Source organism: Rhinolophus sinicus, linkage group LG01, assembly GCF_036562045.2.
Source record: "Rhinolophus sinicus isolate RSC01 linkage group LG01, ASM3656204v1, whole genome shotgun sequence".
In the NCBI taxonomy this organism is placed as follows: Eukaryota; Metazoa; Chordata; class Mammalia; order Chiroptera; family Rhinolophidae; genus Rhinolophus; species Rhinolophus sinicus.
The window spans coordinates 153,437,902-153,463,108 of record NC_133751.1 but is presented as its reverse complement, the minus strand read 5'-3'; the positions used below and the strand labels follow the sequence as shown (position 1 = coordinate 153,463,108).

Here is a 25,207-nt window from a genome sequence, read left to right as displayed (position 1 = left end):
AAGAAAATGCAAAATTCAATAAAAAATTAAAATAGCATTTGATATAATAAAAAGCACACAGGAAAAAATTTAAATAAAATCAATCAATCAAGTGGGGAACAATTTGACATTTTTTCCTGTAATGCAGGAGGAAAATCAGAGATGAAAATGATGACCTGAATAATGATGGGTATGAAGGATATAGATATCATCAGAGAAACATTACTATTTCAGAAGAATAAAGGGAAAAATAGCAAGGACATAAATAATTAAATTTAAAAGAAAAAAAAATTTAGCTGAAAAAAGATCTGAGAAAACAAACCTAAGGCTCATCAAGACAGCGGGATATGTCCTTATAACACTTTTGAATTTTGAAGATAAGAAATAACAAATAAGAAAAAAAAAGCTGGCCTCAGAGTTCTTCACAAAAACATTATATATTCTGATAGAGTGGAATATTGTATATAAGGTGTTTTGTTTTCGTTTGTTGTATGATGGACATAAATTTGATTGAAGATTCTCTTTATAGAAAAGCTTCTATCATTTATGTATGAGGGATATAAAGACATATTTTTCAATATATAAAAATTTTCTCAGGTAAAGAAAACGATTACTATGTCCTCACTGGGGAAGCAACTAAAATATATCTGCAAGCTTGCAAAAGATGATTCAAAATCAAAAATAGAAGAATGAGAAATTTATTGTATAAAATGATTTCCTATTTTAGTTAAAATTAAACAAATATTGTAGTTGTAGTTATAAAATTGAATGTAAATGAAAAAAACAAACCAAAACAAAACCCACAAGCAAATAAACAAAACACTTTGAGAAAATGTATATGGGCAATAATACATTTTTAGCATTGATGACATGATCTTACCTTAATGATGAAATAGTTCAGGGCGGTAATCACAGATTAAAATAAACTCTGTGGCATTAAATCTCAAGAGTGGAGAAAAGCAAGGGAAATGAAATTGAGGTTTTTTGTTTTTTTTTGGAGTTTGATAAGTTTATTCAATCATTCATTCCTGCATTCATTCATTGACTGAGCAAGTCATCAAACATATATGGGGCACCTGTGTGTCAAGTGCTGTGCTAGATGTAGTGTTTATAGGAGGAACAAAACATTCATGGGCCCTAGTAAATATACAAATAGATATATGTGTACATAGTGTGGGATAATTTTATGGAGAAGAAATCAGAGTAAAGAAAAAAAGTAAACACTTCAGTCTGAGTGGTCAGGGTAAGCATCTTAAGGTTGTAACCAAATTTTAACTTTCATCAGAAAAATAAATAGAAAAAAGGAAAAAGAAGAGTGAGGTACAAAACTTGATAAGCCAATATGGTACACTAGTCCCAACAAAATTACAATTTATGAAGCTACATTAATTCAAAAGCTTTGAAACTGGCATTAAAATCAACATTCCTTTTAGTGGAATAAAAATAATCATTCTGAATCAAACAACAGTAAACATAACAATGGAAGAAATTTCCCAAAGTTTGGAAACTCAACTAAATAATTGGGGGGAAAAATCAATTATTTCAAAGGCTCACCTTATACTTCAGCTCATAGAATACTTAAGGCTAAATGCAATAAACAACTATAAGAAATAGAGGTAGGTACTATTTTTCATAGTCAGCATTTCACAGAGTACAAGAGAATATGCATAAAATTAAACTTTTCTGCTAGCCCAGATACCTAGTCCTTTTTCATATGGGCAACAGATTGCCATTAAGTTTTTCATGTATCCTGAAATGTTCTCTGTCTATAAAAGCACAGATATGTATTTATATATGCATAAAACACATGTATACATACATGTGTATATGAAACTACTTTTCATTTTTACACAAATGGGAGAGTTATATATCCAATAGTCCACATTTGTTTTTTAACTGAGCAATGTTGCAAATTCATTTCCCTCTCCAAAGGAAATAAAGTCATTCACTATAACTATAGATTAAAAATTTTGTCATTTATCATTTCAATAACTGAAGAAACACACTTGACAACATTCAATACCCATTCATAATTAAAATTTTTGAACAAACTAAGAATAACAGGAAATTTTTAGACTTTATAAACAGTATGTACAGAAAATCCTATAGCTAACATCACACTTAATGATAAAAATATGAATGCTTTGTCTTTATTAAAAATAAGACAAAAATGTTTACTTTCACCCCTTACACTTCGCATCATACCGGAGTGCCTTGCCAATGTACTAGGGCAGCAAAAGAAATATGAGACATAATGACTAGAGGAAGAAGTACAACTAACATTATTCTCAGATAGCATGATTACATATTTGAAAATCTCCACAACTACTATAACTAATAAAACCACAATCAAATACCACCACACGTCTAGTAAAATGTAGAATATCACTACAAATCTAGTAGAACATCAATTTTTAAAAATGTATATTTCTATATGTTTATATTCATGTACATGCATACAGAAGAAAACAAGAAGGAAATACACCTGTTTCTGAGTAGGAATATGAGTAATTTTTATTTTTTTAAACTTTCTCTGTTTTGTGATAGAAAGTCACGTGTTAGATTTAAAACAGTAACAAAACAATAAACCTCATTTAAATTTTCAAATAAGAACATGCTGTCATTTGCTGTCAGACTATACACAAGTAGATGAACTTTTGAGAGCCAGATAATGTTTTGTCTCGTGTTTCTGTTGCCTATATACAAAAATAAGAAACAACTAGATTGTTTATGAAATTATTTATTAATAATGTCCTTTCCGCCGAACCTGCACATGCCTTTCTCCTGTTTTCTAGTATTGCATAGGTTGGATAAATATTCAGTGAAGGCTGACTTTTGTTGTTTTGTATGTGACTGATTTTTCTTTCCAGGATGCATGTAGATTTTTATTCTTTATCTCAGCTATTTAAGATTTTGTAATGGTAGATGTAACTTAATAAAATATATATAATAACAACAGAAGTCTACGAATTAGTATTATGCATGTACCAGTTATATTTCAAGCACCCTGCAAACATCATCCAATATAATCTTCATAAGAAATACACAAGGTAAGTCCTTTGTTTGTTAATTTTTAATAAAGAAACAGAGATACAAGGAAGTTAAATATTTTTCCCAACATATTTTGCTTAAAGTCTGACAGTCAGAAACTAGATCACAACAGTCTGGTTCAAATTCAATGTTTTCAATTACCAGGCCATAGTTTTACTCTCTATAGTCAGGAGCAAAACAATTGATCTCAAAATTCTTTATCTTTTAGAAATAATTACATAATATATATTTTTAAATGACTTCACCCATGATATAAGAATAAAACATGTATCCCCATCATTTGGTTGTGACAAATAAATGATATGATATAATTTATCTAAATATTCTTGATATCCCAACGGACCATTGATCATTCTGTTCCTCTAAGTTCCAAATCTACTCTATGAAGCTCTACTTGCGATGCTGGGACACTTCTCCCTTGGCAGCTGACAAGATGGTAAGCTTCATCAATACAGGACCCTGGAGGGATTCTGGAGAAGAAGTTCTTGGTTTCTGTGCATCCTCTTTCCTGGCAGGCATCCGCAGCACTTTGTGGCTGGCAGCACATGGCACCTCTCCATGGTACCTCCCTCATGACCCAGAATGTGATTTCTCAGTCAATTTCCCAGTGAAGCCCCTCAATAAACTACTCTGCCATCCAGTGGGCCACCGTAGTTCCCTTTCCAGACACAACTGGATCTCAGTCTTAAAGGGTAGGAATCCACTTCCAGATTTTTTTCAATTGAAATATATTTGACATATAACATCATGGAAGTTTAAGGTGTACAACATGTTGATGTATACATTTATATATTGCAATGTGGTTATTATAATGTAGCTGGTACCTCTAATATGTGATATAATAATTATCGTTTCTTTTCTTGTGGTGGGAATAATTAAGATCTAGTGTCTTAGCAAATTTGATATTTATAATACAATATTGTCTATAATCACTACACTGTGCATTAGGTTTCCAGGACTTATTTGTCTATTAGTTGCAAGTTTGCACCCTTAAACATCTCTCCTATTCTCCCACACCCCAACGCCTGGTAACCACCATTTTACTCTCTGATTTTACAAGATCGTTTTTTGTTTTTGTATTTTTTAGATTCCTCATATGAATGATATTATATGTCAAATGATAATATTTGTCTTTCTCTGTCTGACTTATCTCACTTAGCATAATGTCCTCAAGACCCATCCACGTTGTCGCAATGGCAAGATTTCCTTCTTTCTCATGGCTGAATAATATTCCAGTGTATCTATATACCACACCTTCTTTATCCATCCATTCTTTGGCAGACACTTAGGTTGTTTCCATGTCTTGGCTGTGGTGAATTATGTTACAATAAACATGCGAGTGCATATACCCCTTCAATATTCTGTTTTCATTTATTTGGGGTATATACCCAGAAGTGCAATTGCTGGGTCATGGCAGTGCTTTTTAAAAATTTTTGAGGAACTTCTCAATTGTTTTCCATAGGGGTTGAACCAATTTACATTCTCATCAACAGTGCAAAGAGTCCCCCTTTCTCCACATCCTCACCACCACTTGTTTTTCTTGTCTTCTTGATGATAGCTATTCTAACAGGTGTGACTGATTTGTTTCTACATTGGGTGCTCTGCCTTACCCCTAGAGGTAATGGCTGTTTCCTATACCTGCTATTTCTGTATTCCTTGGAGTATTTTTTACCCCTCGTTGTCCAATTTCCTGTTACCCCTATCTCCTCTTATAGTTAATAATTCTTTATTGTAAACTTTCCTTGTTCAAATTATTATATGGTTCCTGTCTTCTGATTGCAACCTTATTGACAAAACCATTAAGTGCAACAAAATATAAATGGCTATTTTTGTGGTTGAAAACCTGTATATATATTTGTAGCTATCACTAAACATCCCAGTTTTTAAATTTCCAAGTTTCAATAGTCTCATTTATAAGCTGGGTATAATAACACCTATCTCAAAGAATAAGGAATAGGCAATGCAATGTTTGTGAAAATGCTTTACTTAGTGTGAAAGCACAGTAGAAATATGTTATTATTACTAGGTGATAAACTCTGTGAGGGTGGGCCCCTTTCTGTCCTGCCATTCTTGGATACCCGGTGATTTTCACAGGGCCTTGTATGCTGTGCGTACTCAATAAATGTTGGTTTGATGAACAGATGCATAAACACATTGATATTGCTCCATTTCATGTTTGTTAAGTCCATTTGAATTAAATTTCAAAATGTCACTTAAATAAATCTAGTGCTTTCAACTTTGCAGTAGTGCTTTCAACTTTGCAGAATATTATATGATAAAAATATACTTAGTATCCTTCAACTGCATTCCAAAATATTCCAGGATCGTACTGGAACACATTTGTACTTATAAACAAAAATAGAAAATATGGAGAAAACTATGTAGTCTAGAGACCAAAACTTTGTTGCACTGTTTAATTAACTATTTTCAGGTTCATTTTGTTAGGTTATTTACTTTGCAAACTGATAAGGCACATATAATTTACTACAAGTTTTCCTTTGTTATCTTTATGTGCAATGTGTTCTGAGGGCAAACTGTTTAAGTTACAGCATAACTAGAATGTTGTTTTAAGCATTTATTAAGTGAATAAATAACTTCACATTTGATGTCCTTTATTTTTAGAGAGAAGAGAAATAGTTTTCATAGATTTTTTTTCACTCTTAATAGCCTCTCCTACAATATTTTCATCAAAAAGTCTAGACAAACATCAAGCTAAAATATGTTACCATGGCCAAGATGAAGCTGTATGGTTTTTTTCTTCTTGTATCAGTGCATTGGCTTGTATACTCATGAACTCTTTGCTCTTCCTACTGCAACATTTTTCATAATGTTCTCCACAGCTTTGTCAAGGAATTTCATTGTTTTCTTTCTAAGAGCATGAAGTTAATAACACTACCCAAGCTACTTTGATTGTAGGGGGAAAAGAAAGGCAAGGATTCTGGATTCCGAACACTTTTTCTAAAAGTAATGAAATATCACTTATTTTTAGTGGACTTTCTTTTCTCTGTGTGTGTGTGTGGGGTGGGGTTGTGCATGTCTGTTTGGTGTTTCTAAAAAACAACAACAAACAAACAAACAAACAACAACAAAAAATAAAATGGAAGCCTCCAAACTATTGTTCATGTATATTTACACAGTATCATATATGTGTACTTTTTCCCTTTACTTCATATAAATGAAAAACAACTCCTGTATAAGTGAATACAGACTCTGAGATATAGGAACATCCCAGTGAACATACAAGGATTAAATGATATCCTAAGCAAGAATAATGAATTTAAGTAAAAACCACACCCAAAGCATAGAGTTGTTTTATGAAATACAGAATAACAAAAAATAAATAGGTAAATGGATGAATGAATGAATGAAAGTTGAGAGGCTATGAGGAACAGATCAGCAATACATAACTAGGAACAGTGGGCTCTCTCATGAGTCTACCACTATTTTCAAGAATGTCATTTAAATGTTATAAACAACTTTATGTGTCTATCGAGTATGCTTGTTTTCATGCCTTTATTACACTTGGTACATTTTGTTGTTGTGAATAAAAAAGCATAGTAAATTTTCCAGGCAACATTTGAATTGTTTATATTAGGAATCGGGAAACTATAAGAATGGTTTAGTATGGGCATTTTTAGACTATGAACTGAAAAAAAAAAAGCAAAAGTAAATAAGTAAATAAAAGTCTAAAAATGTATAGAGCTTGGAAGAGGGACACCAAGAACTATCAGTTTCATTATCATTTAAGCTGAGAAGTGTCCATCTCCTCATCCATTTTTATTGACTGACCAAAGAGCAATGTTTTGCTTCAATTGTCATTTTAGGTGGAGAGGTCAGATTCTCTTATTCCTCAAGACTCGGTCATTACAAAAAATAAAAAATTGTTCCTAGGTCATTAAAATATGATTATGGCAGGCTCTATTTGACAGGATATTTTTCAGAGTTTGTTATTTTAAGTTTATACCTCAAATGCAAAATGCATAACTATCATCTTGTCAAAAACTGGGAAATCCCTGCATTTACCCAAGTTATGTTCATTGAATGTCTACTAGGCACTGAGAATGGAAGTACAGCTTGCATCGCACTTGATGAATTTACAGTTATTTAGCAATTCAAAGAACTTGGAAACATCTTAGAGAGATGCTTTAAAATAGTTCACTCTAATTCTCAATATATTTTGTAGAAGTTTTGTAAAATGTACTTCCCCTAGTTGGCAAACTAAATCTGTGTCTTAAATTTCTACTAAAACTAGTGCCATTTTGAGTGCTACGCAGTGTACTAAGCTATTTTCAGGTAATATTTCAGGCAATCCCTGCAACATGCTTAAGAGATAACTATTATTATTAGCTTTACTATTTTAAAGACTAGAAAACCAAAGCTTAGAGTAGTTACATAACTTTCTCAAGGTCACACAATTTGTAAGTGCCAAATACAGGATTTAACCTGGGCTTGCCTACCATTAAATTTCATGTTCAACTATTTTATCACATGAGTCTGTATGTGAAAGAACATACTCTCATATGCTCACAAATTACAACTATGTTCAATGATTCTGGTACTCAAAATTAATTAACACACTCAACGAGTATTTTAAACATATATTCCACGCAGGGCACATGTTGATATGTAATTCTGAATAAGACAGACAAATCATAACAGTGTAGAACATGCCAGAATCATGATACAGCTATATGTAGAAGTTGCCTGTGAAGTTGAGGGAGCGGCTGCATTGGAGGAAGCATCTGAAGAAGCCATCCTGGGATCATTTTTCTGTTATTCTAATGCCAGTGGCTCAGAACACCAACTTCCCTTTAAGCCATCTAAGCATTTTTCATTTTTTAGACTCTTATGCTTCTCAAAGTGATGACAAAGGAGGGCATCAAAGTGGTGAACAATTCTCCACAGGCCCATTTTCTCTTACTGCAATAGCTATTCACGTATCGGGAGCTGAGGTTTCTATTACACTGTTTTTCTAGTCCCGATTAAATACGATTCAACTTGTCTTCTTGCTCTTGAAGTCTAGATTATGCTAGGCACAGAAAACGTATCAAAGCTATGGCTGTGAGGAAGTCAAAGATTATATATGTAAACTTAAGACCATAAAATCATAAATGTTAATACCCAGCTGGTCTGAAAAGTAAGCTTGTGCTGAATGAAAAGAAAATATAGTGTTGGAATATTCCTCTCACAGAAAGAACTGTCAGCCACGAGGAGCTCACTTCAGGAGTTGTAACCTGACAAATATGACAACAGGAAAAGAGAGTTGATGCCACCTTTACAATCATTTGGCAGACTGTCAACACGTAAACAGTACAGAAAATACCTTACCCGACTCAAAAGCAAATCCTTTTGAAATTTAGTAAGAAATTGAGTTTTAAAGATGATGTTTAAATTGTTTCTTTGTCCCTAGTAATCCCATAACAACCACATGTACCCAGTTTTCGTCCTTTACTCACACAATTTATAATCACCTATTTTGTTATGGGTGTAAGTACTTATTGTCTGCTTTCCCCACCAGAATGAAAGTCTCATATGAACAGGGACCACATTTTTGTTCACCATAGTATATCTGGTGCGTGGTACTCAGTAGTCATTTCATGATTTTGTTGCTTGAATACATGAATAGCGATTTCTATAGTTCTATTAGAATTTATCTTAGTATTTTTATATTCATACCAGTCTTCTACACTGAACTGTGAGCTCCTTGAAAGCAAGATATGTCTTAAGACATATCTTGTGTCTATAAGAGATGTCTGTGTCTATAAGAGATGCTCAGCCATCACATGTTAAATGAATTAATGCAACACTGATGTTGCAATATTGCTTCACTCACACAAAGAACTTCAACACATAATTTACTTAAATGGCTATAATGGAAAGAGAGGGAGGGTCCCAGGATCCACTTGAGAATAATTTTCCTTATTTCCCTGTGTCTAAAAAGATTTTTTGTTGATCTCAATTTTTACAGTACTTTGTGTGTTTCTGTGTCTTATGTCGTTAGTAGTTATTTCCATGAAGACTGGCCATTACCCCAAACTCAAAACTTTGATCCCGCTCCAGCCCAACCCCAGCCTCTCCCCAAACACAGGTTAGAATTCAGTGGTATTTCCCTTAGTAAACAAAAATCCAAGATAATATAGTTTACCAAATTAGACTAGAATAGAATGCAAAGAAATCACTTGGGTAGTTTATTAAAATATACCGATACTCAGAGAGTCTAAATACGTGAGATTAAGCTACATTGTGCTTTAAACTGTAGGTTGCACTGAGAAATTCGCATTTTAGTAATCATGCTAGGAAGGAGATTTCAGAAAGCTGGGCTAGATCATAAGATTTGAGAGATCAGAGAGGATGTTTTATGCATCCTTGCATTGTCAGTGCCTATGCCTAACACATAATTGGTGCTAACATCCTCTCTTAAAATGTAGATGTCTATGCTCCCTAGAGAATCTGTTTTCTCATGATCTGTCTTCTTTTGTTAACCTTTTGCTGTCCCCAAATTTATTTCCTATTATTTCTTATCCTGTGCTATGGCCTGGTCTCAATAGGAATTCAGCCTATTGATTCATATTTAATGAGAGCCTTCTTTATGCCATTAACAACTTACAGTATTACTTTAAGATATCTAAATTGTTTATTAAGAGCCAGTTGACATGCAGACAATTTAGGTAAAGTTCTACAGCAACTGGGACCCAGTCCAGATTGCTTAGTGATGAATCTGAATATTGAATTCACTCCTTTGAAAATCTATAAAATAATCTAGACTTTGTTCTTCAGACAATGAAATATAATAAATTGAACTGTGCCCCCAAATAGATTTTATTTCAAGTTATGTGGTTTATATTAAACCCTTCTAAAATACTTTACTCACCAATGTTTTTAAACATGATAATCTCTAAAAAACTTCCACCAAATGGAAAAGAAACTGAAACAACAATGGTCTCTAAAGAAACATGTGGAATCAAATAAAAAATATGTGGCATCAAATAAACAACAAAAGGTCAGTTTCGCTACTCAAATGACCATATTTTAATATGTTAGTTTTTGTTTATATTGTTATTATAAAATTTAAAGTGAACTCTTTACAGCTATTGAAAATTCTTAAGCACACAGTGTATCTCTCAATACTATGAAAATTTTAATCTTTACTCAATCAGAAAGTTGCTACACTCAGGGATTTTTCTACTTTTTCAAATGATTCTACTAAAATATTTTTTTCTAGCTTTAAATATTTTCTATTTTTTAAATTGTTTTCCGTTTAAAAATTAAATTTAAAATTTTCTATTTTAGATTAGTGAGACATGAATGTTTTCTTGCTATAAATCAGTAAAGCATACAACAACCTAACAATATATCTTAGAAACCTTTCTATGTTAGTACCAACTTAATTATCTCACTCTTATCAGTTTTACATAATATTTCATGGTATGGGTGAACCGTAATTTATTTAATCATTTCCCTATTGATAGACATATAAATTGTATTTAATTTGCCTTTAATAAAATCATTCATCATTGATGATTATACTCATGTGTAGTGTTACATTTAGGTAAATAGATGAAAGTTGCTATGGAATTTTGGGTGTGACATTTTGAATTATAATTAACACTGTTAAATTGTCTCCCCAAGAGACTATATCTTTCTGTACTACCATCAATTTTGAGAGGGTCTATTTCTTTTCACATCCTACAAATGTAAACTGTTATACAATTTTTTTTCACTCTGATGTAAAATACTATGCCTAATTATTATGTTAATTTTTATTTTCCCAATTATTAGTAGTGCTATTTACATTTTCATATTTTTATTATCCATTTATAGTTTTGTTTTGGCTCATGGACTTCGCACAATTTTAAATTTGGTTGCCTCCTTTTTGGTAGGTGCTTCCTATATATCATGGATATTAATGTTTTGTTTTTTTGTGCTATAATATTTTCTTTCTATTTTTATTATCTTTTAATTAGTTAATATATTGTTACTAGAACAGAAGTTTGCATATTTTTATATTTTATCTCTTATATTTTTTCTTCCTGGCTTCTGTTTTTAGTGTTTCTTATGAATTCCTTTCTACTCTAAAGTCATAAACATATCCTTCTAGAATTTTTCTAATATTCATTAGAGTCATGAGTTTTATGTTTAGCTCTTTTAAGCAACTGGAAGAAATTTTGTGTATAATGAAAGACAGGGTCTTTTTTTTTTTTTTTAAATCACAGACAATTATACAAATTCTAGTCCATCCATTTCCAACTAACTTGAGTGCTAGATGTTTTACAAACTAAATTCTATAATATACACAGTTCTCTTTCATAAAATCTCTAATCCATAACTGATGTCTACATAGGTATAGTTTTGCTTTGCTATACTTGTTGACTTTTATACAGCTTCATTTCTTGTCTATATTGTGATTTTTGGTGGTGAGCTCATATTTATTGGAAACTTGTCTCCGGAGTTTTATTGAGGCCCCAGCCGAAGGTGCATTCCTCTAGAGATGATTTGTATTTTGCTTCTACCAGCTGCTTACCAACTGAAATCCATTATAAATTAATATGAACATTTCTTAATAGTTTCATGTTTATAATACAATGAAAAGTAATAGGCTCCATGCTTTGCCAAATTTTCCTGTAGGGCAATACATGCGCTCGTATGTCATCATTAAGGATGGAAAATAAAGATATTGAAGCAATGAGTCAAAAGTATTGTGATATGATGAAATAAAATATGTTTGGAGGTGGCGTATCAACTTCTTCCCTGATGTTCAAGAAAAGTAATAGTCTTAACAATTCACTAGAAGATGATTACATATCTTATAATAAATCTAGAACTATCTAAAATGTTAAGTGCTGAAATATTAGACTAAATAAACTATTAAACAAAAAGAGATTCCTATTGTATTTGGCAAGAACTGATTTTTTTTTAATAGATGATCTTCAAAAAATGGAATGACTGACCTTTTGTGTTAGGCAATGCAGAGTTTTGTGGTAGTCTTCCAGAATTCCTGAGACCCTCTGGCTAGGACTTTGTGTACCTTCTAATTGAGGCCTCATATACTATTTCATCAGTTTGGAAGTTGCAAATAAAGAATCATTACTGTGACATGCAGAATTTATTCATAGAATATTATTTTAGTTGCATACCCATATTTATAGATGTGGAAAAAGCACCAAATATAGAAATAAACAGCTCTTTGTAAATGTGACTCCACAAAGCGTAAGGTTCATGTGCTATTATTTGTGTTTTCGCATTTATTATTAATAAGTTATTGTTTGTATAATACATCATGGACACTATGTATTTTAAAGGGTATGTGAAGCTACATCAACCAGAAATTATGTTTAAAAGTTAAATATTTATGTAAGATATTTCTAACATTAAATGCCCATAACCAATTGTTATGGAGAAAACAAATATTTTTAATAAGAACATTTGGCTCAAAACCTGAAAATACAAACACAATTAAAAATTTCACATACTTTAAAAATTGGATTTTTAAAAATTTGAATTAGCTAATACACTTAATGGCTCCCCCCTCTCCCCATATCTGGGGTTGTCTAAAGTTTAGGATTGTCCCTAGAATGTTAGCTTTTTATCATGGGGAAAACAGCCAACTCTTTATATTCTGTAAACTTTGTTCAAATATGTCAATAAACATTTTAATCAACTCTGAAATCACAAAAATCAAGTGTTCCTTTTTCATTCAAACCATCCTTCTTAACCTGGCAGCTGAGGCTATAAGAATATTTCCTGAAATGAACTGCTAAGCATCAAACATGGAAGCATCTCCATCCCCCCTGCCCAATTCCTTATTTTCAATGTCCCTTCATGAATTTCCTGGATTTACCTGGGATGTCATCCTTTCCTCCTAGTCCTCACTCTCACACATCCCTTCTTTCTCTTCTTTCTCAATTCCTGATCATGCTTCAAGATTGGTAGAAAAAAAATTAAAAGAAAAGAAAATCAGCATTTCTATGAAGCACCTCTGGGCCTAGAAGCAGAAGTTGTTGCTTCCTGTATGTCCTCCTACTTTCGCATTGCTCATCTCTAATACTGATATTTGTTAATGAACCTGCCTCCTTTCCTAAATTATAAGCTACTCAGGAGCAGGATCTGTGTATTCACACTCCCTACTCCCCAATACCAAGCACAGGGGCAGGTCCATTGTGTGTGTTCAGTAGGCGTCTCCTGAATTTATGGGTGTTGCTACTGCTTTCCCATCATGTTTGTCTCTGACACCAAGAAACAGTTCTTTAATAATTGGATTCTAGTTGCTTCTCAAAAGATTCATAGAACTGCTTTACTATTTCCCTCCCTCTCTCTCTCTTCCTTTCTTTTTTCATTTTCCCTTTCATTCAAAATCACTGCATCAAAGTAATGTGTTTTCTTAGTCATGCACTAATCCTTAGTGACTGCATTTTTAATCCTAAACCCAGCTAGGATTGCATCATTAACACCTGTCAACAAACGTCTCCAGTGTGGACACAGCACATTCATGAACCTCTAACGATGCCTTTATTTTGGAACACTGACGGTCATATGAGCTTTGCCAACCTGGACAAACACATGGAATCATGGACTCAGTTTAAGATGTGGGGTTCTTGTGTTTCATCTTTGTACTGACATTCTAATTTCAAACCTATTAGGTAACACAATTCTCATGTCCCCTCCCCTAGAATAACCAGTTCCTGGTTTGTCTCTCCTGTGTGTGCGCCAAGTCTTCAGCCAGCCAGCCCTGTGATTCTGCCTGAACGCCTTGCCTCCTGTGTTGGCCTATTCTCTGGAGACCAGAATACAGCAATGAATCCCCAAATGTGTAGGACACATTCTGAGAAACAAAGGGAGGAGGAGTTTCATACACTGTGCATTGGTGACAGTGGTAAGGCATAAGGGTTTTACTGATATGTATCTTTCCTCTGTTTCAAGCAACGGCAGAGAAACTGACAATATAGTTGCATCAATCATGGGGTCTGGGATCACCAAGAAAGAATTCTACCTCAAATCTTCCTGGACATATGAGGTGTAATCAAACAATATGGTGAATATGTAAATTTAAAAAATACTACAGTGAAAGACACATTGCCATTAATGACCCTCAAAATACACCCCCTCACTTAGAACACACTTATCCCATAGTTCTTGCCACATTCTGAAGCAGTTCTGGAAATCCTCTTTTGTGAGTGTCTTTAGTTGCGCTGTCTTGAACACATTAAAAATAGGACTTTGTATGCTTTTAAGAATGAAGATAAAGAGAAAATATTAAGTCTTTGCTTAAATGTCATCTTTCTGCTATGGTTGATCATGACCATCCTAATTAAAATTGCAAAGCTCCACCATGCCTCAGCTCCTCTATCCTAGTTAATAGTTTCTGTAGCACTCACTACCTTTTGATATGTAATTTACTTCACTGTTTTTATTGTTCACATGTTTCTCCCTGGTGGGAAACAAGCCGCACAAGGGCAGGGTGTTTTTCTTCTGTCTTTTGTCTCTTTTATTCATTAATGTCCCCAAGCACCTAGAACAGTACTTGGCACATATAAGCATTCAATAAATACTGGCTGAATGAATGAATAAATGGATAAATAAAAACAGCATGCCAAAAATATTCTCTAGGAATAGATACACATTTCTATTCTACCATCAGAATGTAGAATAGTTTTCTCCTTTTCAGTTGCAAGGAGATCAAATCAATGATTGGTTTTTCAAGAGGGATATTTATTTTTGTTGTTCTCTTTCTTTGATGATATAATGTTTTAAACTTAAGTGTGACCATGAATGAGCTCAAAATGAGTTCCTGGGATTTTGAATATTAAACAATGGACATTTTCCAGGATTCCAAGGTGCTGACTTATAGCTACCATGCGGAAGACTTCATGAATAGACCTTTCATTGTAATTTCCTCAGAATAGCAAACTCCCAGCTGACTCTTCCAGTAGAGTCCATGATTTAACTCTGGAATTTGTTTTGACTCACCGACTATAAAAGCAACTAAAAGGAACATGTGGGAGTCATTGAAATACTGCAGGTAAAACCCACTTTAAGAAAGAGAGAAAATACACACCCAAATTGAATAAACAGATGAAATACTTTTCATATGACAAAAGGATTCATCAATTTGTAAAGGGAGTCACCTCAGGATTACTTAAAATGGTAATTCACTGACAATATTTTTAGTAATGAAATGTCTCCTATGTGAATTAAAGTCACATGGCTGTTTTATAGGAGATTGTCTAAGGCATGAAAGAAGGTATGGACCGGTGGGTAACACAGCCAGTCTGGAAGCAGAAGCCAGTGTCGGGAGTCTTGAGTCCATTGTCCTGTGTCATAAAGTCTGTTCCCTGAGTCACATTAGAGAGAACAAATCAGTCAAAGCAAAATGGTGCCCATGGCCTTCCCTGGAGCTCCTCTGTGACTAAATGTCTGATTTATTTGTAAATTTGCAAACAAAGCTCTTTTTTTATTAAATCAATGGTTCTGCTAATTTTAAAGTATCCTGCTACTGCATTTCATTTATCTTTGCTGACTTGAAGTATTTAGAGAACAGTTTGCTTCCCAGTCTGAGAGGATTCATATTCCCAAGACAATTAAGCTCTAGAAAAGATGTATGGAAAAGGCATAGCTTCACAGTAGATATTTCTATTCCTATGATAAAACCATTGTTTTTCAGCATGTTGAAAAGGGAACATAGGTGAAACTACTTTTTCTTAATTTTATCACTAGGAAATACTACAGAAAAGAGACCACCACTAACTCTTGAAGGCAATTTTTTTTTATATGTGGATTATTGCTACTTATTTGTTTATTTTGCCTACATGAAGTCTCTTTATGCTTATCATTCATATATATATATATATATATGTATGTGTGTGTATATATATATATTTAATAATGGTAACTTTGCAGAGAAAGGATGAATTTAAATGAATAACTAGCATCTGGATCCCTTCTATAAGAAAGGTGAACAACCAGTTCCTTAGAGAAATAACATCTGCTTAAACTGCACTGTCCAAAACAGTGACTATTTGCATTTAAATTAAAATTCAAAAAATTATCAAATAAATTGCTCAGTCGCATGAGCCACTTTTCAAATTCTTAATAGCCACTAGTGGTTACCATATTGAACAGCACACATATGGAAAACTTCTATATCACAAAAAGCACTACTCCAAAATATCTGATTTTAAGTGAAAAATAAAATATGTAAATAGCAATCACTCACACATAAATACATATACTGCACATACATCAATTATTTCAGAAACCTTAAAAACTGAAAGTATCCCATCACTTAAGAGAAGTAGAACATTTAAAAGAACAGAATCCTTAGTTTGTTGTGAAAAATCTGCCAGAGAAGATGAATGGCCATTTTAAGAACAGAGAATGAATTTAGCTTTAATGGAGCAGAATAAAAAAGAGAAATACAGCAGGTCATTTCTAAGGTTTATTACAAAAGCCTTTAAAGGGTGACTTTGAATGTATATTTTACCTGTTAGCATTTTACATTTTGATGACTTAGAAGATTAATATTAAAATTACGGTTCAGAGAATAAAATCTAAAAGCAGGTAATTGTTATATTAAAAATCCCAAGTAACTTAAACTTGATGAACATTAACCAATCACTTGTGCTATTTGAAACATCCTTTGATCCAGAATTTTCCGCAGAAAATAATAGCTTTTTACTCTACATACAGGTAGGGCAAACATAAGTAGATCGAACCATGTAAATCAGTACTTAGACTCCCAATATTCACTTTCCAACTTACTTTTAAAATATCTAAAGGAAATTCCACAAATCAGATTTTCACATCACTACCATGCAGTTAGTCTAAACCATCTACATGGATTTACTTTTTCCTCACATCTATTACACAAATTGGTGAAATTGTGGATTTGTCATGCTGGATATTTAGTTTCCCATGAGCTAAGTGTTCTTTGAATCATTGGAACAACTACACATTAGAGTAGATCCCAAAGAAAACATGACTGGAATGTACCAACATGCCCATGAAGCACTCTGATTTACCTTCCACCAATACATCAGTGAGGAAAGTGGGATGAATCGAATCAGGGTGACTGGTGAGAGCAATTGAACACAAGCTGGGGGGTGGATAGTCAGGCATAGGAAGGAGTGTGCTGCCACCACCTGCTGCTGAGGGTGAGGGGCGGGAACTAACCCCACCACCATCACTATTCCTGAGTTCTAAGACGGAATTGTCAATTTACATTGATTTTACTAAATTCTAAAAATGCAGAACATTAGGTAGCTACATTTTAATGATATTTTAAGTGTATTTTTAAAAATTCCACTGTTTATGAAAGGGCTATAAATAAACACTGCTTTCAAGTATGAAACTCTTGAGGCTACTTAAAATGTCTAACTAGTATGTGAGGCTATCAATTCTGGAAGCACAGATTCAGGGAGAAACCCAGATAGTGTCCTGACTGAAGAGTGAAAGCAAGGGGTTTTTATGAGAAAAATGAAATAAATAAGTACATGAAAAGAAGAAAAAAGTTCCTATTGGTGCTGACAAGATGAGCTACTCTTGACTATATGAGCACGATTGGTCACTGATTCTATCTTTAGATAGTAGGTCCATCATCATCAGTCCTTGTGATACGGATGTCTGCTTTCCTGCTGGCTTTCCAAACAATTGTTTGTCCCAGCTCAAAGTTTCAAGGAACAAGACAAGTATTGCAGTTCCTCTGGAATGGCTGCTCTGGTTCCATTTTAAAATGCCTCCATTTATGTCATTTTTCACAGTGCTATGTTCATCCTCAGTGCAATTTTCCCATCCCTTTTTTAAGTTTACTTTTTGATATTTTAAAAATACTTTGAAATTTAAATCTGAGGTCACTCAAATTTAAGTCATATCTTGACACTAAATAGTGGTTAACTTCTAGGATACCTTTTCTAAGCTTGTAACATACAGGTTTTTGAAAATCTTTGCATGGAAACCAAAGAAAACACAGGAGAGAAGTAAGGTGAGATGAGTGGAGGTGTTCATCTCATGCAATTTTGATCAGTTTGTCAACTTTATATTTGCTTCCTTATGCTAACATGTCCACGGGCCAGCATTATCAGAAAATAAATCATTCCCTAAAACTTCCTGTTTCGGGCCTCTGTTAATCTCATTCTTTTGCGTTCATCCACATGCACGCAAAGTTTAATCACAGGCCAGACATATATGGAGTATGTACTCCTCGAGACGGCTACTAATCATATTGGCTACACAAAATGAATCGAAAATCAAAGATAGAGATTGAGATCCCAATTTACATGCAGTTAGAATCCATGTAGTTAGCCCAGTTCATCATTAGCAAATTCCTTTATTCCTCCCATACCCACCTCCCATTCTAAATTCCATACGTAAACCAACTGGAATCAAAATGGGCTAAATCGTAAGTCTGCACTGTCACAGAGTACTGTACAGCTTCTCACACTTGAATGTGCACATGAGTCATCTGAGGATGTTGCTAAAGTGCAGATTCTGATTCATTAGGACTGGTGTGGGGCCCAAAGTTCTGCATGTCTAATATGCCTCCAAGGGATGCTCATGCTCTGATTCACAGAGGACACTGAATAGCAAATTTTTAAAGCAGAGTGTATCATTTGCTACCCAAATTGTGAACTGTCTGTCGTATTCCATAGACTATTCCACATTGTTCATGTTGACTGGCAACTTGACAGTTGGATATAAATCAATACACACACACACACACACACACACACACACACACACACAAAATGATGTCCTAAAGACTGTACTAATTATGATCTCTAACAAACATCACAAATACTATAATATGCATTACTGGGCTAAAATAGAAAATTCCAGAATTTGACTAATCAGAAATGATAAATGAGATCTGTATTTTCCAATAAATTATTTATATTTTGCATTTTTGTCATAGTTGAAAAGTATATTAAAAGTATAATTTCTAACATATGAGCTGTTAAGTTTTTAATGACATTATAAAACATTAATCAAATTTATGAGGTTTTCCCTTAAATTATGACACTATCATGTTACTTTTTATTCCAAATTCATTAAGCACATTTAATTTAATTGTCTGAAAAAGAGATGCTGAAGGCATTTTTAATTTTTTTAACTTTGCCTGACAGTAACTCATATTTTATCCTTTTTTATGCCACAGACAGAGAGACAGATATGTTTCCTTTCTTTTCAAAAAAGGAAAAGTCAGATGATGGTCAAAATGCTTTGTTCCAAAAGCTGAATACTAAAAATGCTAGTTGTACTGGTTTATAATCTATTAAAATACATTTTATTTATTTTTAAAAATTTAAGTCAAATATAACAGAGATAAAAATATTTAAATATACAACTATTTTTACTGAATTGTGTTTCTTGAGCTATAGTCTTTCATCTTTTTTCTTATTAATTTTAAAATAAAACCCTGACATGTTTTATTTATTAGCCATTCATTTTGTATAATGTATGATCCCAAGAAATCATATCAAAATATTATGCTAACCTTCAAATATGTGGCTGTGACCACTTTCAGGTGACATCTTGTCAAAAGATGTTTCCTCGCCTTTCTTGTCTGAATCTTTCACAGAATCATCGGACTGGCTCCCAGGGTGACTCTTAAATGTTGGTGAACACAAACTTCTCTCTATTTCCACTTCCTGTTGGAAGACATTAAAGGAATGTGTGTTAAAAGCTATCAGTGGGAAACAGATGTGCTTTTCAGGGTGTTTAGAAGGCAGCAATGAGAGGGAGGGGGTTTCTATGAGTAATGTTTGCCAATATGCTTCAGGGAAAATTTTGATAACTTAGCAAAGAACTGCAAACACATATCTGATGCTTAGTTTACTTTTTTTGCCACGATTTCCACTTCTGAATTGGCATTTCTTTCATGTATATATTTTTTTCTTTTTTCTTTTTTTTTGCTCTTCCACAAGGAGGGAGAAAGTGGAAATAAGGGTCACAATACAATATGATATGCTAATACATGCAAATTCCTGAGGCCTGAGAAATATCCATGAGGGATTTCAAAAAATAGCAATATATCAACATTATATGCTTAAGACAGAAGGAAATTAGTTTTTTAATGTTATGTTCATCTTATAATGATAATCTTAGTAATAATAGAGCTCTCAAATCACAAAATCATTCAGCCACCATACAGTAAGGACAGTTTTGCAACTCATGAAAATTGTGAAATTACTTCTTTGACATACTAATTCAAAATTACAGAGATAAAGTTTCCCGCCGCCCCCCAAAATATAAAGAATATTTCAAATATAGGGAATCTAATATTACTTGTTTTATATATTGAATAGTATAATCTAATAAGACAAACCAAGTCAAATAGACTAATTATTTTGAATAAAAAATTGTAAAAATTAAATAAATAAGCCAAGACAGATTGAGAAGCAATTATGTATTAAAAATAAAATTCAAGTAATATGTTGAAATATTTTCAATAGCTACATATAAGTCTTGGAGTTTTGTACATGAGGCTGTGTTTTCTAAACAATAGCCATTCAAACAATGATGTGATGACTTACTCTTCATTTTTGTTAAATTTTAAATACACTAGCATGAGTTAATTAAGTTTGAGAGACAGCTAAAAGTTCTAAAACATTTCGTAAAGTGGGCACATTTTATGTATCTATAATATGGTTGCAAAAAGCAAGGCTTTGTAAAAATAACCTCTTGACTTGTTTATGTTTTCTAATTTTTATATCTATCTATATCTATATCTATATCTATATCTATCTTCTATATAATTTATATCCACATATAATTATATAAGTAATTAGAAAATATTGATATGTGTTTAATCATCCCATCTTTAAGTACCCCCAAATATATAATGTATAGTATCTTCATTATTGTGACCTTTAACTGGAACTAAAAACATTTATAGGAGAAAAACACAGGAAAATGTTTCTGTTTTTTTCAGTGCCTTCCCTTTAACATTTGTGTTTCCAGCTATTATCAAAACCCAAAGGTTCCTAATAGTAACGATGCTCTATGCTGTTCAGACACAGTGTCAGACATGTCATGGTATGTAGGTGTGGGCTTCTTAGCTAGTGAATAAGCACAGCATCCTCACCTCGAATCATTCTGGTCCTCTCACACTGTCACGTAAAGGGACTGCTATGAAATGGATGCAATATGTTTGTCTGTTTATGTTTTAGCAATTTAATCCAACTTCTAGCACTGGCAGAATAAAATGAGGTAAATAAAGAGAAAGTGAAGAGTCTCAAAAAGTAGTGATTCCCTGGAAATTTTTTGTTTTGACAAAGGGCAGAATGCTGAACGTGGTACATGGACTCAAGTGGTGATGGGAAAGGATCATCTCTCTCTTTCATGTAGAAACATGGAAATGTGATTTGGTGAAAATGTTTAAGCAAACATTTCAGTCAGGCATGACATTAACTTTTACTATATCGGCATTCTCAATTTTGAATTCACAAATACCAAGAGCCTGAGGCAGTAAGGGTCCCCACAGACAGTCTACAGATGAATGTAGTAGGTAGACCTGTTTGCAAACCTCCATCATCAGATCCAAGTCATTCTGAGGCAACTTCCTTAGTACCCTGGCAAGGGGTGGGGAGGGGCCTGTGTAGAGACGTAAAATAACGTCTTGGATGAGGTGGAATTGAGCTTTCTCTAATCAAAGCAGTGATCTGCTTTAATCTCTTTCAATCTGTTTTATGTACTGTGCTTCGACAAAAGATTTACTTTGAGTAAAAAATCTACAGGCTTCAACACATGCACAAAACACCAGTTTAGAGGGAAAAATGCAGCACTCGAGAAACTTGCACTGAAGCCTTCCCTTTGCTACTTATTAGTTGTATGGCCTTGCTCAGGTCACTTGACATGTCTGGGACATGTCTATAACATATTTTCTCATATGTTATATGAAGAAATGTAGTCTCCAAACATCTAACATTCAATAACCAAGCACTTGCATTCTAATGCTATTTTAAAGAAAATAAAGAAATATTATTCATCTTTTTTACCTTCCAGTCCAGTGAGGGAAGCAAAGAATAATAAAGCACATAAATCAATGTAAGGGTGCAACAATGTACAGACCCAGGAGGAGAGACACATAATCCTGAATGTCTAATATGGAGAAATTAATCTAGTGAGGAAGGTCATGCAAAGCTCCCTGGGAAAACAATCTTTACATGACATTTAAAGGATAAAATGGGGCTTAATGAAGTGAAGATCTCTACAGGTGGAGAGAACAACATGTGCAAATGTCTTGGGTGGACAGGAAGCACAGTGGATAGACATGTGGCTGGACCAGGGAGCCTGAAAGAGAATATGGTGCAGAATGACCTGTAGAGGTAGGTACAGGATAGATCACAAAGCACCTGGAGGGTCATATTAACTATTCTGGTCTTAGCTGAATGGGGAGTTACTGAAGAATTTTAACCGTGTGTGTGTGTGTGTGTGTGTGTGTGTGTGTGTGTGTGTGTGTGTGTGTGTGAATGTTCACATATGATCAGTGTGTGGTGTAGAAAGCTCAGTCACTAGAGTAGGTTTTCTCAACCTTGGCAGCATTGACATTTTGAACTAGATAATTCCTCATGGGGGTGGGGGGGCTATTCTGTGTACTCTAGGATGCTTAGCAGCATTTCTTGTTTCTATCCACTAGATGTCAGTAGCACTGCTCCCCAGTTGTCATGATCAACAGTGTGTTCAGATATGGCCAAATCTCCTGTGGGGAGAGATGTCACCCCTGGTTGAGAGCTGCTGCTCTAGAGTAGGCTAGACTGGAGGAAAGTCAAAATATATGTGGGAAGATCAGTTAGATCATGACAGTGTTCCAGCCAAGCAATGACCATCTTGAACAAAGGGTGGTGATGAAAATAGACAGTACTAAGTTGAAAATAATTTAGGATGTAAAACTGACAAGACTAGGTAATGGATTGAATCTGAGGTTTGCGAGAGAGAGCATTTCATTTTCTTTCTGGTGTACCCAACTAAATGGATTGTAATACCATTAAATAATGTCAGAGCATCAGAAGACATCTGGTGTGGGAGAGAAGATAGATTATGAGCTGGGTACCAAAGATGTCCAAAAGCAGCTGGATATGTAGCCCTGTAGCTTGGAGAATAGGTCCTAACTGAACAAGTAATTTGTGAGTTATCCGCCTTTTAGTGGTAATTGAAACAATAGATGTCTATTAACTTGCTTCCAGTGTGAGGAAGTACAAGACCAGAATCAAACATTGAAAAATGTTGACATTTAATATTGTGGCAGAGGAGCAAAAGTAGACAAAAAAAAAAAAGAGGAAGAAAAATCAGAAGGGAAGAATATCTTTAACAATATTGAACTCTTAATGAGAGCATAAATTAGGTAAAAACTTATATATGTCCTTTGAGTTTAGCCACATGAATATAAACTGTGGAACAAAACTGTTTCAGCGGAAGTAAGAAGGTAAGAAGGCAGAGTGAAATGGGTAAAGAATTAACTGGGTGATAGTAAATACAGATAACTTCTTGAATAGATTAGCATTAAAGTAGAGGGAGTAATAGAACAGTTACTCAAAAGTCGTGTGTATTGTTTTAAAGGGAGGGACTTGCATATGCTGAAAAGCCATTTGGATGGATTTAGAAAGATAAGTTGGCTGTACAGAAGGTAAAATCAATGACGTAAAATTCCTGAGAGGGGTAAGAAGATGCATCACAAAGCATAGATAGAAATATAACCCAAAGATTGGAAAACATAAAGCATTTCTGTTGTCAGGGAGGGGAAGGAAGGTAAAATTACTGTAGATATAAATGATTTGGTGGCTTGGTAGCTTGAAGAAAAAAGAAAAAAAAAATCCAGTCTGAAATCATATATTTTTTCAGTTAGAATGTGAGGTCTGATGAAAGTTGGAGGAGTATTTGAAGAGAATAAAGAAAGTTTAATCTCATTGCTGTGAGGAATGGGGAAGTGAGATGAGCAGACAGAGATGACAATGGCTAATGTAGCACTGGGATCTCATTTGAGGTTGGTAATATTAAATTTACAGGGCTACTGATAGGCCCTGCTGAGTGACTGTCTGAAAATTCTCCACATTTCTACTTCAGGCAATGAGAAAGTGGATAGGTGACTTCAACCAGGAAGAGGTTTTGTGAGGAAAACAATTAAAAGTAAAATGTGAGTTGCAGGGTAGGCTAAGGTATGGGAGGGGGCAGGTACAGGGGAATTTAGGTTACCACCAAGAGAACTAAGAGAGTGAGTGAAACAATACACCATGGAATGCACATGGATTAAAACAGGAAGAAAATAAAAGAAGAGTGGATTAGAAGATAGAAAAAGGATCAACAGACTAGAATCTTGGTGAATATAAAGAATCTTTGTAACTGAATACTTGGCAAAGCAAATTAGAAAGAAAGCAAACCAAGATGTTCACTTTAGTGATTTGGGAAGTAGCACAGTTACAATTGCTACTTACAAAAGATCCGGCTGTGACCATAAAAATGGAAACTAAGGTGGAATAGAGAAGAAAGTCGTTACATAGTAGGAGGAAAGCTAGGCACTCAGAGGCTGTCACGATGTCTTACTATAATGGAAGGGCGTATTAGGCTGAAAAAGACTGTAAGTTAAGTGTCAAGATCCTGGGCAAACAAAGGAAACTTAATTGAAACTTAATAAATAATAGTGGTAAAGGGGGACAAAAGGGATTCACCTCATTGCCATGAGCCTCAAATGAGCAGAGTTTTTAATGAGAGTGAGAGAGGAGTGGTCAGAAAGAACAGTGGCTTCAAAGTACGTGAGGAGGATTCGGGGATGGTGGTTTTCAGGGGAGAATCATGCTCTGTTAAGGCAAGAAGCTAGAGAGAGGAAGCATTTGGAGAAGAGATTGAGAGTACAGAGGAAGCTGCTGCTAATAGAGAGGTAGTTCCAGAAGCACTGGTGGAAGCTCCAGCTTAAATAATATCTAAATCAATAAATAAAATTTCTCAATATTTAAATTCTTTTCTAGCTTTAAGACACATTGAAACCATGGAGAACAGGGGAAATTTAAGCTTACAAAAGATAGTTTTTCTTTGTTATTTATGTACATTTCTTTCTTTAACATAATCTCTAATTATAAACTTAGAAGATTATACATGTATATATTTAAAAATATGGGAATGGAAAATACCAAAGTTTACTCATGATCTAGCATCTACTTCACAAGAGACCATGGAACTATAGGATCACATA

General features: G+C 33.9%; 1 protein-coding gene across 2 annotated transcripts in view; it reads right to left on the bottom strand.

Moving 5' to 3' along the window:
• The window catches only part of XIRP2 (xin actin binding repeat containing 2), a 269,500-nt gene that overhangs the window by 84,964 nt on the left and 159,329 nt on the right, over positions 1 to 25,207 (bottom strand). For both annotated transcript variants that reach the window (XM_074337389.1, XM_074337396.1), the window contains exon 3: positions 19,517 to 19,670. In XM_074337389.1, coding sequence (XP_074193490.1) covers positions 19,517 to 19,670 — 154 coding nt within the window. The remainder of the gene's footprint in view (positions 1 to 19,516; positions 19,671 to 25,207) is intronic.